Source organism: Mustelus asterias, chromosome 12 (assembly GCF_964213995.1).
Source record: "Mustelus asterias chromosome 12, sMusAst1.hap1.1, whole genome shotgun sequence".
Lineage (NCBI taxonomy): Eukaryota > Metazoa > Chordata > Chondrichthyes > Carcharhiniformes > Triakidae > Mustelus > Mustelus asterias.
In genome coordinates this window covers 85,868,827-85,882,912 of record NC_135812.1, presented here as the reverse complement: position 1 = coordinate 85,882,912, position 14,086 = coordinate 85,868,827, and the positions used below count along the sequence as shown (strand labels likewise).

Genomic DNA, 14,086 nt, shown 5'->3' with positions numbered 1-14,086 from the left:
CAATCACAGGTTTCCTCCCTCTCATCCCTTTACTGCTCCTTCAATCACAATCATGTACTGTTTGTCCCATTCTCAAAAAAATACCTGTGATTGTTCAGCCCTGAACCATGGAGGAACCATAATAAAAAGGTACCACAGTGACCCATCTTGAACTTTTCACAGCTACTGGTGACATTGCTAGGTTAAATCTGCCCATTGCCCCAACATGTAATTTAAATCCTGTTATACTGACATCACAGCACCACTGATCTCAAACAAATTTAACCAATGCCAGGAATTTTAATTTGTGATTCATTGAATAATGGATCAAAGTGTATGAGCAAAACCCTCAGGTCCAGCTCCTTCATGTACCAGCATTTCCTGTAAATTCTCTGTTGGTGCTATTTTGCATAATTGTACAGGATGTACAGCACATGTATTATAAATGTCAGTATTGGTTTTGGGAAATTGATCCATTTCAAGTTTTTACTGCTGTTCTCCCAAGTTTAAACTGCCACCTTGTGACTTCCTCAGTTGGAAAAAAGCTGTCACAATTTTTAAAAAAAATATCCACAGCAGGTAGCTGGCACAACAGTGTGTGGCTTAGTAGGTAACGTGCGATTCCTAATCAGAAGATTGTGGATTTAAGTCCCATTTAAATCACCCATAAGGATACCACATCAATGCACTATTGGAGTGTTATGCTGCTACAGAAGGATATGGGCCAAATGCAGGCAATTGGGACTAGCTTAGGGGTGAAAAAAAAAGGGGCGGCATGAACAAGTTGGGCTGAAGGGCCTGTTTCCATGCCGTAAACCTCTAATACTCTAAAAGCAGTTGTCCCTCCCACCCCCTCTTTAATTCAAAAAGTACTCAATTGACCATAAAGCACTTTGGAATGTCCAGTTATTATCAAATATTATTTATTCATTTAGGATAGCATTGAATCGAGCTAAATGGGAATCCACTCAGGTCATTGAGCCACTATTTACAAATAAACCAGTTCATGAAGAAAGGAATCCGCCATCCACTGGCAGAGTCACTCCATTTATCATTGCACTTTTGTCACTGAGGAGGAAGATTATCGTATTCACCACATCTTCTACCTCTACAAAGAGAAAATGCAAACATTAACCATGTGTAATTATCCAGCACAATTGTTAGTATCCAAGTCAATCTGATCAATAGTTTGGAGTGAAATGGGCTCGATGTCCCCATAATGCAGTGATAGGGGCAGGAGGAGCATTGCTAGGCTGAGACCTAGCATGTGTTTAGGAGGAAAGAATGGTAACTTAGTCTTTGGTGTTCTGTCACAATAAGATATGGGTGTCCCCCATACCCGAGAGAGAAAAATCAAGCCATTTCATAAGCTATATTCCTATTAAAAAATTGTATCTGTCAATACACAAAACTGAAACTTCATTTCGTACCTTTAATGTGTAAAATTGAGTGTTTTAAACCCTCTCATTTGCTACTTTAGTAGTTTTCAGTAGAGTTTCTCTGGATCGGTGTCACCTGCCTGCTTTCTGGAGTGGTCACTGGCAATTCAATCTGTTTAACTAATTTATAGTCCCTTGTACCAGATACACAAATGAGCACTGTTTAAATACAAATAATTACAGCCCTGCTGGTTTGCAGATAGTAAGAGAGGCCAGGTGGCAACATGAGTCATTACAGAATACCCAAAAGGACAGAACATGTCATTTTGCAGAACAGTGATGGCCAGGACACCTATACTCCACGGCCAATTCAAGTGGGCTTCAGGATATGTCAAACATATTTGTATTTAATCACTCACCTGCAAACCTGTGCAGTGGGATGCGTGACAACATTCCTGCAGCTTTTGTAGGGTCACTCCACCCAATCCGACCCATTGCAGTCATCACTACAGTGGGGTTCACTGAATTCACTCTGATCTGTGCCAAAGAAAAAAGAAATTTATTTTAACTGCTTTTTGAACAGATGAGAGAAGCATTAAAATACATCTGGATCTCAAATCTTAATTCCAGAAACTTGCCTGCACTTAAGTCTACAGTTGCAGGAGCCGGACAAGTTGAAGATTTAGCATTATCCCAAGTATTGTCTTCAATGAATCAAATCATCCAAGTACAGAAACTGGAAAATTATTGTAACAATTAATTGCAACAATAACTCCATAATTCTAAAAGAACAAATAAAGGAGTGTTTTCTAATTCGAGGAAATTGTGTTGAGTACCCTCTAGTGGGGAAATACAAAACTGAATCGCATCTAAAAGCAGATGTAGTATATTAACTGACAGCACCAAGCAGACTTGAAGAATCAATAGAAATAGTGGAACACATTCATACTGCTCCATTCCCATTCCAGGTTGTCTGACACTGAGAATTTGCCCTACCATGGGCTTTGCCTTAATTAAATAGATGCAAGTTTCAAGTGAAAATTCAAAAATTTGAGATTCAACCTGATCCTTATTCTAGAACTTCAGGCCAACTTGGACAACCTACAATATTCAGCCATCACCGGGTAAATTCTACAGTTGCTATTTCCATGGTCAAAGGAGCATGTGATCATTGTACAAGGACACAATGAGCTTAAGTCGAGAACTTAACAGGAATCAATCAACACAGGAAAAAAACATGTTTGCTAGTTAAAGAAAAGAGAACACGGGTTTCCTGGAATTTTCCCCCCAATGGTGGGTGCAGTTTAAAATTAAAACAATTTTACTAGCACATTTGTAGTGTTTTTACATGAAACAAGGTCTTATTTTCATCTTATACTCTGCCTGGATGACCGTCGCATGCATTGCAGTACCTCACTCCAGCAGACATTTTAATATTTAGAAGCATTTTACACGATTCTATGCAATAGTAACCCTGTCATAGAATGCTATCCATTGACAAATTAAGCACTCCCTGTCGTGTAGTGCAAGACTGAACCATTATAAACAGTGTCAAGTATTCAGTCTTTCTCCATTGATTAGGTAATAATTTATATTCTCTGGTGGTTCAGCAAGCGGGAAGATGTATAATGGCTGGCTGCAACAAGTAAACATTTTCTAAATCAGTCACAGGATTCATACCATATCCTTTTCTCCAATAGCTAGATCCAAAAAAAAAACTACAAATATTCTTCGAATACCAGCTGGAACTCGGGGCAGGAAATCCAACTTGTCTGCTACCTGCACAGTCCCTCATCTGCCAATATACTGGCCCCAATATGGTTGGATTTCTGTTGAAGGATCGGACACCTAGGTTCAAGCAGCAATTGGGAGACCAAATGGCATGTTGCCTTCATCACAAGGAGTGTGGAGTAAAGATATCTGTTTTACAAAGCCCTTGGTGAGGCCTCACCTGAGTACTGTGCACAGTTTTGCCATAAAGGGAGTGCAATGGAAATTCAACAGATTAATCCCTGGGATGGCAGGCTTGTCGAGAGATTGAGACTGGGTCCATATTCCCTGTAGGAGGGTTGACCTCAAACAAAGAACAAAGAACAAAGAACAATACAGCACAGGAACAGGCCCTTCGGCCCTCCAAGCCCGCGCCGCTCCCCGGTCCAGGATTGAATCCTGAATCCAGGATCCCCACCCAATTTTCCAGCCTATCTACATACCAATATCCTATCCACCGAGCTGTCCCTCACAGCTACGATGCTTTGTTCATTACAACCTATTAACTTACCCCCACCCCCCCATTCCAGACCATGTGATCTCCAGGGAGAGGCGAAAACCCAGAGTGAAAAACCCCAGGGCCAATATGGGGAAAAAAAATCATTGAAACTTACAAAATTCTTACAGGGATCTTGTGTCTAAACAAGATATTCAAGATCTTGTGTCTACACAAGATATACAAGATACTCGCTGGCTGGTGAGTCTAGTATCTCAGATTAGGGGGTAGGCCATTTACAACAGATGAGGAATTTCTTCACTTGAGGTTTGTGAATCTTTGGAATTCTCTACCCTAAAGGGCAGTGGAAGATCACTGAGCATGCTCGAGTTGGAAATGGGTATTAATGACAAGAGTGGCAGTGTAGATGATCAAATTGAATGGTGGAGCAGGATCGATAAGCTGAATGGCCAATGCATGTTCCTATAGAGATAGGCTCCAAAATCAAGTTGACCAATAGATGCTGTTAAGCCATTCTAGTTGGAGTGGATATCGATATACCTTTAGAAAGCACAAGGCATTATAGAATCTAATGGTATCAGGTGGTGATTTGCATATTTCATGTTTACCTGGTGTGGTCCCAGCTCAAGTGCCATCATTTTTGTCAGCATGTCCACAGCTCCTTTTGAGGCACCTTTAAAAAGCAAAGGTAAGATGATGCACTTAAGCTAATGTGGCATCAACCAGGAGAACAAACATAATCTGGATTACACATTAGGTAATTGGAACAACAATTGGCTAAAGGAGACAGCACAAGAGCCAAGGTGCCCAGCAGCCTTTGCCATTTAGTGTATGGACAAGAATAGACTGAGGAGATGCTAGGAGATCAACTGACCATGGAAGAGGTTTAACCAACATCCCCAGCTGGATTCACAAAATACTCACTAGGGTAAGGCGCCTGAAAGTTGTCATTTCTGTTCAATTGCACTTCAGAAGTCAGGAGAGAAGATCAGAAATTAAAAATATTAAATTTTGAATGAGGAAGCAGCAGTTGCCATGTAAAACTAGGTGATGAGGGAGCAAAGTACATGTAGATGATTTCTACAAGTTAATAAATATGCCTTGTCAAACCAGTTGTTTCAACAGATCACTCCTTTTGAAACTGACATTTGCAGTTGCAAAGGAAAAGAATAGATGTCAACGTTCCTACACCTGTTGCATGAATAGGAATTAAAAATCTCAATGCATGAAGCATAATCAGGCACAACATTAAAATGTATTAAATCAAGCTACATTTATTGATAAGCGATGATAGTAGCAGGCAATGGCCATGATTAAACAATCATTTAAGTGTCAGCTTGCCACAGTTGATAGCAATCTCTCCCCCTGTTTTAAGGTAAGGGGGGGGGGGGGGGGGGGGGGGGGTGCTCTAATCAAGTCCCTACCCAAGCACAATATCCAGGCTGACAATGCAACACAAGGTACTGTTACCATTCTAAGATGCTAACATATCAAGACCACATCTGCCTATTCCTACTGGCAAGTACTTCACATGTAATTATATAGAATAGATTGCCCCCAAAAGCATGTTCAGTCACATTAATGGCAATTACTTGTCTTTATAAAGCTGCTCATCAGGTCTCAGTATGTCCTAAAGCTGTGCAAAGATTTCAACACTGAAAAGACCTATAACTTTCCAGTTGCTGTCTTGAAGAATCACACAATTCAACCAAACTAACAAAAAAAAAGACCATGTATTATCTTTGTAAGTGACCAAAATCCACCACCATAGATGGACACATCGGTCCAAAACCAATGGCTGGTTCTAGCTGGAAAACGTCTAATTCCAAACTGACTTTCACTTAAGGTTACCCTGGAAATACCTCCCTGGCCAAAGCTAGCTGAATCTGCTAGCCTCATTTAAATTCTCAGACTTGCAAGATCCCTCCCATATTGTGTTATAACAACCAACATTTTCTCTGCTTCAGCTATAGAACTGGCTGCCTCTGACTTCCAAGGAGTTCAAACCCCACACGCTGATACTAGTCATTTACTGTGGACTCTATTCCTACTCCTACCGCAAAGCCCATGGCTATAGCAACATAAATCACATGAACCTTGCCTCCAGATAGAAGTATCCAGATAGCTGGCCTCTGGACCTCCCAACTCCATTATATATTGAAATTAAATAGACAATTAAACATTTATAAAATCTGACATTTCTCACCAGAATTTGGAATTACATGACTCCCTTCATTCCACCTTTGAGCAGAACACAAAACCTCACTTTTGTTTAAGAACAGTTCTGCTCCAGTAAAATGAAATTAAAAATCATCATATTAAAATCAACTAAATTTGCAGCATAATTTTCACTCTTGCCCAGTCTATTGCTGATTCAGGATTAGGCGTCAGTGATTTTCTTCCTATTGATTCTCAGCCTTGACTGTACACTATTCCAGACCTACAGATCAAATGCTGTCAAGGCAGCAACAGCACTATTAAGTTTTTTTTTGCTAATAATGGTATCCTCTGAAGCATTCCAGCTATTAAAAAATAAATGGAATGGCAAATGTGATTTCCTCTTACTCAGGTTATGTGCTACCAATTTCAAAATGACACAAAAAATGACACATGAAAGTTCAAGCAATGGATAGAACTCACAGTACACAGTGTGGTCTCTTAGAGCAGACTGAGACGCCTGGCTTGAGATGTTCACGATAGCACCACCTTCTCCACGACATATCATCCCCTTTGCAATTATCTTTTTTTAAAGAGGGAATTATTAATGACAATTTAATTACTAACAATCAAAATTCACTGTACTGACTCATTTTCAATAAATCTTCACATTCCAGATTTTAGTTACTTCTGAAAGGGCTGAAGTAATGATCTGTACAGATGCTGCAGAAATACCAACAGCTGAGTTGTGTGATTCAGGTGGTGTGGTAGCACTACATAGAGTGCTCCGCAGTGTTGCAAGATACAAACTTATGCTTGCAACTCTCAGCAGCCTCCTGATCTCCTGTGGCTTGTGAATGAGATGAAGGCAACACAAGTTCTTCCCGTCACCCATACGGGCAGTCTGCACACCTCAGAAAAAAACCCCACTGGATTTCAAGCAGCACAGGGGTTTCTAACAGATCCTCAATCCAACTCAGTTCATTGTGGAATAGAGGGCAAATTCAACTCATGGTGGAAGAGGGCCACATTACCCTCCTGGCAAATAGAATTTGGTAAAACACTTGTTCACAAGGGACAAGATCTTAGCTGCAGCGACAAGTGACGTCCGTGAAGGGACAAGAAATCTGTTCAGCTTCTGACAGGGATCAAGTATTTGCTGCTGAAAGTACATTAGGCAAGGACAGGGTGAGCTTAGGCTGTCACCCTGTAGAAACAAGCCCTCCTACACAAGGAGTAGTCACTAATTCTGGATACTAGACATCAGTCACTGTGTAGCATCAAACCAGAAGAGCCCTCATCGCTATTTGGCTGACAAGAATGGTGTTAGTGTTACAATACAGCACAATAACTCAGCATTCACTGCTTAGGTGAATGAGGTCCTTTCACTGACAGGGGTAGCTCTCTGCCAGTTAGGCAACTTTTAAATCAGTTCCAATTAATCAGAAAGTTGATTTTAGTCATCTATTACATTTTTATTTGGATATCACTATACTGGAGCATGCATCAACCTGCAGCGGCACACAACTTCATAAGTTGCAAATCCCTACATCTATCCCATCATTAATGCACCAAGGGTAAAGTGGTTTGCATAATTGCAGTGGTCAGGTTACCCATTCACAAAAGTGGTCATACAACAGCTTCACTTTGGAAGTAGGGTTTTCTGAACCAATGTGCAAGTTTGCCTTGTTTAGTTGGAAAGGTCCTATTTGAGCTCAGTCCTCCGAAATCTCTTGGCTCACCTGTAACCTACCACAAAATGCTTGTCCCCCAATGCCCAGCCCTAACCAAAGCCCATTCTCTTTAAATACTCTATGAAAATGATAAAATCCTCTTGCCAGTAAGAACAAAACCCATTTAAATAGGAGTCCAGCAAAGATACAGCAGTGTTCTTACCTGTGAAACATGCAACAGTGCTTTCACATTAACATCAAACACTCTGAAAAATCAGATAAGAGGACAAAGGTTACAAAGCAAGTTGGCCAATCATTATTTTCCAGCTGTGATCTATTCAGCACTGCAGATTTAACCTTTGTTGGCAGGAACCACACAGGCAGCATGGGCACTCGATCTTTTAAGGATTCAAGCCTTTGGACCCACCTAGGTTCACATGTCCATCACCTGATGCTCTGTTGGCCCTTTTATTTTAAACTCATCCAGAGGCTACCCCCTTCCCACAATCCTCCTCCATCTGCTGAGATACCCACAATTTCTTTAACTTTGTATCACTAAGTGACTTTTCAGCCCATCAAGGCAATGCTGGCTCTCTGAAGAGCAATCCAGCAAGTTCCATTTCCCCACTCCACCCTCAGATCCCCACAGCCCAAATAGCCTCCAATTTCCTTTTTGAAATCAGAGTCTCTTTCACCATTTTTTAGGCAACAAATTTAGAAACGTTCTTCCTCACATTCCCTTACATCTCTTGCAGACTTTAAATCTGTGTTCCACACACCTTGCACCAACTGATCCTCACCCACCTCCAACAAATCTCCTTCGTTCAAAGGAAAACAACCCAGTTTCTCAAACCTAGCCTTATACCTAAAATCTCTCATCCTTGAAACTGTTCTGATAAATCTCTGCATCCTCTTAAGGAACTCATTTTTAAAAAATGGTTTTCAGAATTGGACAATACTCTAGTTGGGAGCAGCGCTCCGAAAGCTTGCGATTCCAAATAAACCCTGTTGGACTTTAACCTGGTGTTGAGAGACTTCTTACTGTGCCCACCCCAGTCCAACACCTCATCTTCAGCACCATCCTGCCCCTTGCTATTTACATGTAGAAGATTGTTATGCCAACGAGCATTTTACTCACATTCTCTTTGCAATCTTATTTTCCTCTTCACTTCCCCTTCTCAACTTATTATATTGGAATTCACTTGACATGCGTCATACATCCACCATATATTGTATCATAAGGAGCCCCATCTTTGCTTCCCCAACCTTTCACTTGTTGGAATATACCCAGCCTCTACCCAAAACATCTTCCTAAAGATAGTTCCATTAGTGAAATTTCATGTCAGTTTCTGGCTCATTACACCCTGGTTTGATCCCTTCAATTCACTGAAATTAACCCTGTTCCAAGTTTTACTTTGCAATAGTCCTTTCTTTGCTCCATTACCAAATCTTCCTGATATCATGATCACTCTTATCCAAATATTCCACCACAAAACACATCTAACTTTTCCAGCACCAACACGATTTTCAGAATTTCCTTTCCCCCTTACCCCAATCTATACTTGGGTAATTAAAATACCCCCAATATTATCACAATAGTTCTTCCACTTCCCTTGCTCAATATTTGGACTGTAGAATACATCACCAATGCAATAATCGCCTTTTTGCTTGCCAAAAATCAAATGGATTGTCTTCCTCCTGTCTTTTCAATATTACAACAACACTGCAGCCCCTCTGCCTTTTTCCCCTTCCCTACCTTTGAATATTATTGCCACAACATCATATCCCCACATCTATTGTGCTAATGAAGGTCATGCTGTAGTCTTAGAAATAGTGCTACACTTAAGAGCACTCCTTTTATTATTAATACCCAAGACTGTAGATAATTCACAACTTTGCTCATTGAAAGGGAATATATTAAGGTGTAAGGGTGTGAGGAAAGGTTTAGAGGAAATGTGTGAGGCTTTTGTTTTTTTTTACACAAAGGGTGGTGAATTTCTGGAACGTGCTGCCCGGGGTGGTGGTGGGAGCAGGTATGATAGCGGCATTTAAGGGGCATCTAGGTGAATACATGAATAGGATGGGAATGAAAGGATACGGACTCCATGAGTGCATATGGTTTTGGTATTTAGGCAGGCTTTATGATCGGCGCAGGCTTGGAGGGCAGAAGGGCCTGTTCCTGTGCTGTATGGTTCTTTGTTCCTTACACGGCTTTTGTTTTCAATGAGAGTCAAACCTCACCATTGAAGAGCAGTCAGCAACTGCCCGAAGGTGGGAATGTTCTCTCAGATGTTATTCAAGTTGTTGAAATACGTTTAGATAATTTAACCAAACACAATGAACAATCATTGTGGAGCATTTGAATATTTATTGCCAAATTTCAAAATACACACCAGCTTCTTAAATAGGTAAGATTTTGCAAAAATCATTTTACATACTTATCAAATGCATCTTGCGTGACGCTCAAAAATGGCTGCAAAATTGCGACAGCAGCATTGTTCACCAAAAGGTCTATTCGACCTATATCCTTCAGAGCACTTTCTGTAGCTTCCCAGTTACTAATGTCCACGCAAACAGTCAACATTTTAGGACACTAGAAGACAAACCAATATTCCAATGGGTAAGCTTATTTATGGCAATGTGTTACTGAAAAGGTACAAAACTGAGTAAACAAAGCTTCAGTGCAGAGCTAATGTAACAGTTCAACAAAAGGTCACTGAAAGATTACTTCATTTCTCTCCCCACAGATTCTGCCTGACTGAATACTTACAGCATTTTCTGCTGTTATTTGATTTCCAAAACTATCAAAAGCAGGACTCCGAACAGAAGCCTTTTTATAAACTAACTTGAACAATTATTTCCTTCATTAGGATTCAAAACCTAATTCAAGACCACTTCGGAAGGTCAGTGCAAGCTCTGTACAACCAATTTCTACACACCTCCTGAACAAGGCTGTCCAAGTCAGATTGGGTCCTGGTTAATGCAATAACTTCTGCGCCACATGCAAGTAGGGCCTTAGCAGTGGCTCTGCCAATACCTGAAACACAAACATTGTACTGTGAAATTAATAATCTATTTACTTAACAACCGCACCCCCCACCCCACCCACCCTACTCACTAACTTCAAGCATTCAATACATGTCCCCTACACAGAGATTGACCCATTCATATGCAATAGAAAGCCAGCGGATACCCCTCCCTCAAAACAAGGGCAATGAAATTAAAACCAAACTCATCCCACCAGAGCAGAAGATTGGAGAAATTAGATTTGCAGCCTGGAAACAGTCCAGCAGTTTAAAGTTACTTTAAAAACTAACATATTAAAAAATATTCAACAGAACTTCAGGCATAAGACTAGAAACATAGTATCCAAAAATAAAATTAAGACAAAATCATTGACTTCTAGATAAATAATTCCACTAGTCTAACAACTGTGACTCTTGGTACATTAGAAGCTTTCTGGATGAAAGGTTTAAGAAAGCTTAGGTAGCGCAAGTAATAACACATGGAACTTTGGTTCACAAGTTCATAAAGTAACAAGAATGTTTATATCTGGTAATACATTACTGGGAAATAGAATTCTGTAGCCTCACAAACACCATATGCAATCCTGCATAGGTCAGCTATTAGATGAATCAGGGAGTTTACCCACTCCACGATCCATCAGTAGAAATCACTGAGCTTGGTGAAGGCAGCCATCACATTGTTGGTCCAGGCAGCAGGGGATTTACTGTCCACCACTGTTCGAAAGTTACACCCTTGCCTGGGTGTCCCTGAAAATGGATCAGTGGTACATGCAAGCCCATCCCAACTAGTGGATGGGTGTTCAAGAGTCCTTCAATAACATAATTATGAAACACCTGTAATAAATCAACACAAGGAACATTATAAAATTTAATACCAAGCAACATAAGACCTTGAAAAGGAACACATAAGATATTAGGACAGAAGGACAAAAAGTAGACTTTAAAAAGAGCAAAACAGAGGAAGAAGTAAAAGCTAGAGAGGCAGATACAGAAAATAAAATTCAGAACTTAGGCTCAAGACACAGGGACCATTGATGAGGTGATTAAAATTATAGGTGCTCAAGAGGGTACAGACACAGAGCATATCAGATTCAAATCCTATTCCCCAAAATTTCATTTCAGTATTTGTTTTAGGTTATACTTTATTAGTGGCTGCCCCCAAGCAGTGGAGTGGAGAGAGGCACTTTAATTGCAATGTAGTTGATAGTGTGTCAGTGCAAGTTAGTGTAAAGGGTTTAGAGAGTGATTGCAGGAGGAGCTCCAGAGTCCAGCTCCCTGAGGCTGAGGCCCGTTAGGCTTCCCCCGGCCTTTCCTGGCCAGGCTTACCTTTGCCAGCGCCCGTCACCAGGGCCCGTTTATGGGCCAAAGTCCCCTCCATCCGCCTGGTGAGAATTGAACCGGGATGCTGGTACCGAGCGGGCTCTGGATTAAACTTTGTGACTCTCTGTTTCCCTCACTACATCCTGCACCCTCTCACTGCCTTTATAACTGGCAGCAATTCACACTGCGATTGGTTAAAGCAGCTCCAACTCCACCCCTCCACTCCTTAAAGGCGCCGCCCACCACCTCACTGTGTCACTTGTTCAATAAAAGTTCGAATTTTAGAACAAATATACACTCACCTGTTTGTAAAACAGTTAGATTTTTTCATCCTGAAGGCCAATCCTTCTTTATTATATGACAGCAATAACACATATGCTGTGGCTCAGTTGGTAGCACTCTTGTCTTCTGGTTGTGGGTTCAAGTTCCACTCAAAGGACTAATGCTGATCCCACCACCCCTCCCCCCTCATGTAGAGCCGAGATAAGAAAGGGGGTACATTAGATGGTGGGGTAACCACAAAGAAGGAGGTAAAAATGAGGGTGTGAGATATCCTCCCTAAGCCTAAAATGCAAACACAATCAGCCCAAAGGACACTTGATGGCCCACGACAATAAAATAAGGCACTTCAGACCTGAATGCTGGAAGCTCAAGGGGAAGCCTTTGAGTCTTATAGGATTGTACAACATTAATTCAGATGAGGGCGCCCCTGTAAATTAAGCCTGTGGGGGGGGGGGGGGGGGGGGGAGAGATGGGATTATTCCAGTCCCGCCCTATGTGTGACTGAAAATTTCCATCTAAAGTCAACAGACCTTTTGCTGGTCCGTCAAATTTTCCACCCGACCCACGATGATGCCTGCGGTGGGCAGGAATGAAATATCCCACCCACCGCCCCTACTCAAATGGAGGAGATGGTAAACTGAGGCATAAACAGAAAATGCTGGAAAATCTCAGCAGGTCTGGCAGCATCCATGGAAATGTTGGCTCCATTCTCTCTCCACAGATGCTGTCAGGTGGGCTGAGATTTTCCAACATTTCAAAGAAGAACAAAGAAAATTACAACACAGGAACAGGCCCTTCGGCCCTCCGAGCCTGCACCGACCTTGCTGCCTGTCTGAACTAAAACCAGACAGGCAGCATGTTCTTGTTTCCTGTTCTTGTTTCAAATTAAGAAGCCTCACAACACCAGGTTAAAGTCTAACAGGTTTATTTGGTAGCAAAATCCACTAGCTTTCGGAGCGCTGTCCCTTCATCAGGTGAGTGGGAGTTCTATTCACAAACAGGGCATATAAAGACACAAACTCAATATATAAAATAATAGTTGGAATGCAAGTCTTTACAGGTTATCAATCTTAGCTTTTGGAGCGCTGCCCCTTCGTCAGGTGAGTGTGTTCATCACGGGCATTCGGCCTCTGATCTTCGGGTAAGCGTTCTCCAAGGCAGCCTTCATGACACACGACAACGCAGAGTCGCTGAGCAGAAACTGATAGCCAAGTTCTGCACACATAAGGACGGCCTCAACCGGGATCTTGGGTCCATGTCACACTATCTGTAATCCCCATGACTTGCCTGGGCTTGCAAAGTCTCACTAACTGTCCTGGCTGGAGACATCTCTTTAACCTGTGCTTAACCCTCTCTCTCCACTCACATTGTCTGTACCTTTAAGATTTGATTACCTGTAAAGACTTGCATTCCAACCATTATTTTGTAAATTGAGTTTGTGTCTTTATATGCCCTGTTTGTAAACAGAACTGCCACTCACCTGAAGGGGCAGCGCTCCGAAAGCTCATGGCTCGTGCTACCAAATAAACCTGTTGGACTTTAACCTGGTGTTGTGAGACTTCTTACTGTGTTTACCCCAGTCCAACGCCGGCACCTCCACATCTTGTTTCAAATACCAGCATCTGCAGTAATTTGCTTTTATCTTAGTAATAAACTGAGGTCCTGCTTCGGGTAGATGTGAAAGATTCCATGAATAAGATAGTTCTCTACCTCTGTCAGCACCTCTAATCACAATGAGAAGTTAAAACAATCCTCAGCCTTGACAGACACAGGATCCTGGCATCACTTGAGCCTGCTACATGTGATTAAAGTTTCCACTTTTATTGAGAGTGTTACTAACGTACATCCCGTTGTAATGACCAATACCAAATATCGTACTAATATATTTTAAAGATTAAGAGTATATTCACTTAATGGAAATAATGGAGGATTTTTAAAATTTAAGTTTATTCATTAGGGTCACAAGTAGGCTTACATTAACACTGCAATGAAGTTACTGTGAAAATCCCCTAGTCGCCACACTCCAGCGCTGGTTCGGGTACA

General features: G+C 41.4%; 1 protein-coding gene across 1 annotated transcript; it reads right to left on the bottom strand.

Annotated features, from left to right (window-relative positions):
• Positions 1–621: 621 nt before the first annotated feature.
• On the bottom strand, positions 622–11,953 carry dcxr (dicarbonyl/L-xylulose reductase). The gene is made up of 8 exons (XM_078225564.1): positions 11,768–11,953; positions 10,355–10,452; positions 9,854–10,008; positions 7,639–7,681; positions 6,226–6,325; positions 4,194–4,258; positions 1,778–1,895; positions 622–1,087 (listed from the first exon to the last, which is right to left on the bottom strand). Exons 1-8 carry the CDS (start codon positions 11,817–11,819, stop codon positions 984–986), a joined length of 735 nt encoding a protein of 244 aa, XP_078081690.1. The 5' UTR covers positions 11,820–11,953; the 3' UTR covers positions 622–983.
• Between the last annotated feature and the right edge of the window lie 2,133 nt (positions 11,954–14,086).

Coding starts and splice junctions, on each gene's coding strand:
- dcxr (XM_078225564.1), bottom strand. CDS start 11,819: ATGGAGGGGACTTTGGCCCATAAACGGGCCCTGGTGACGGGCGCTGGC. Junction 10,009..10,354: donor TGGACAGCCTTGTTCAGGAG/GTGTGTAGAAAT, acceptor TTTGTCTTCTAG/TGTCCTAAAATGTTGACTGT. Junction 7,682..9,853: donor ACGCAAGATGCATTTGATAA/GTATGTAAAATG, acceptor CTGATTTTTCAG/AGTGTTTGATGTTAATGTGA.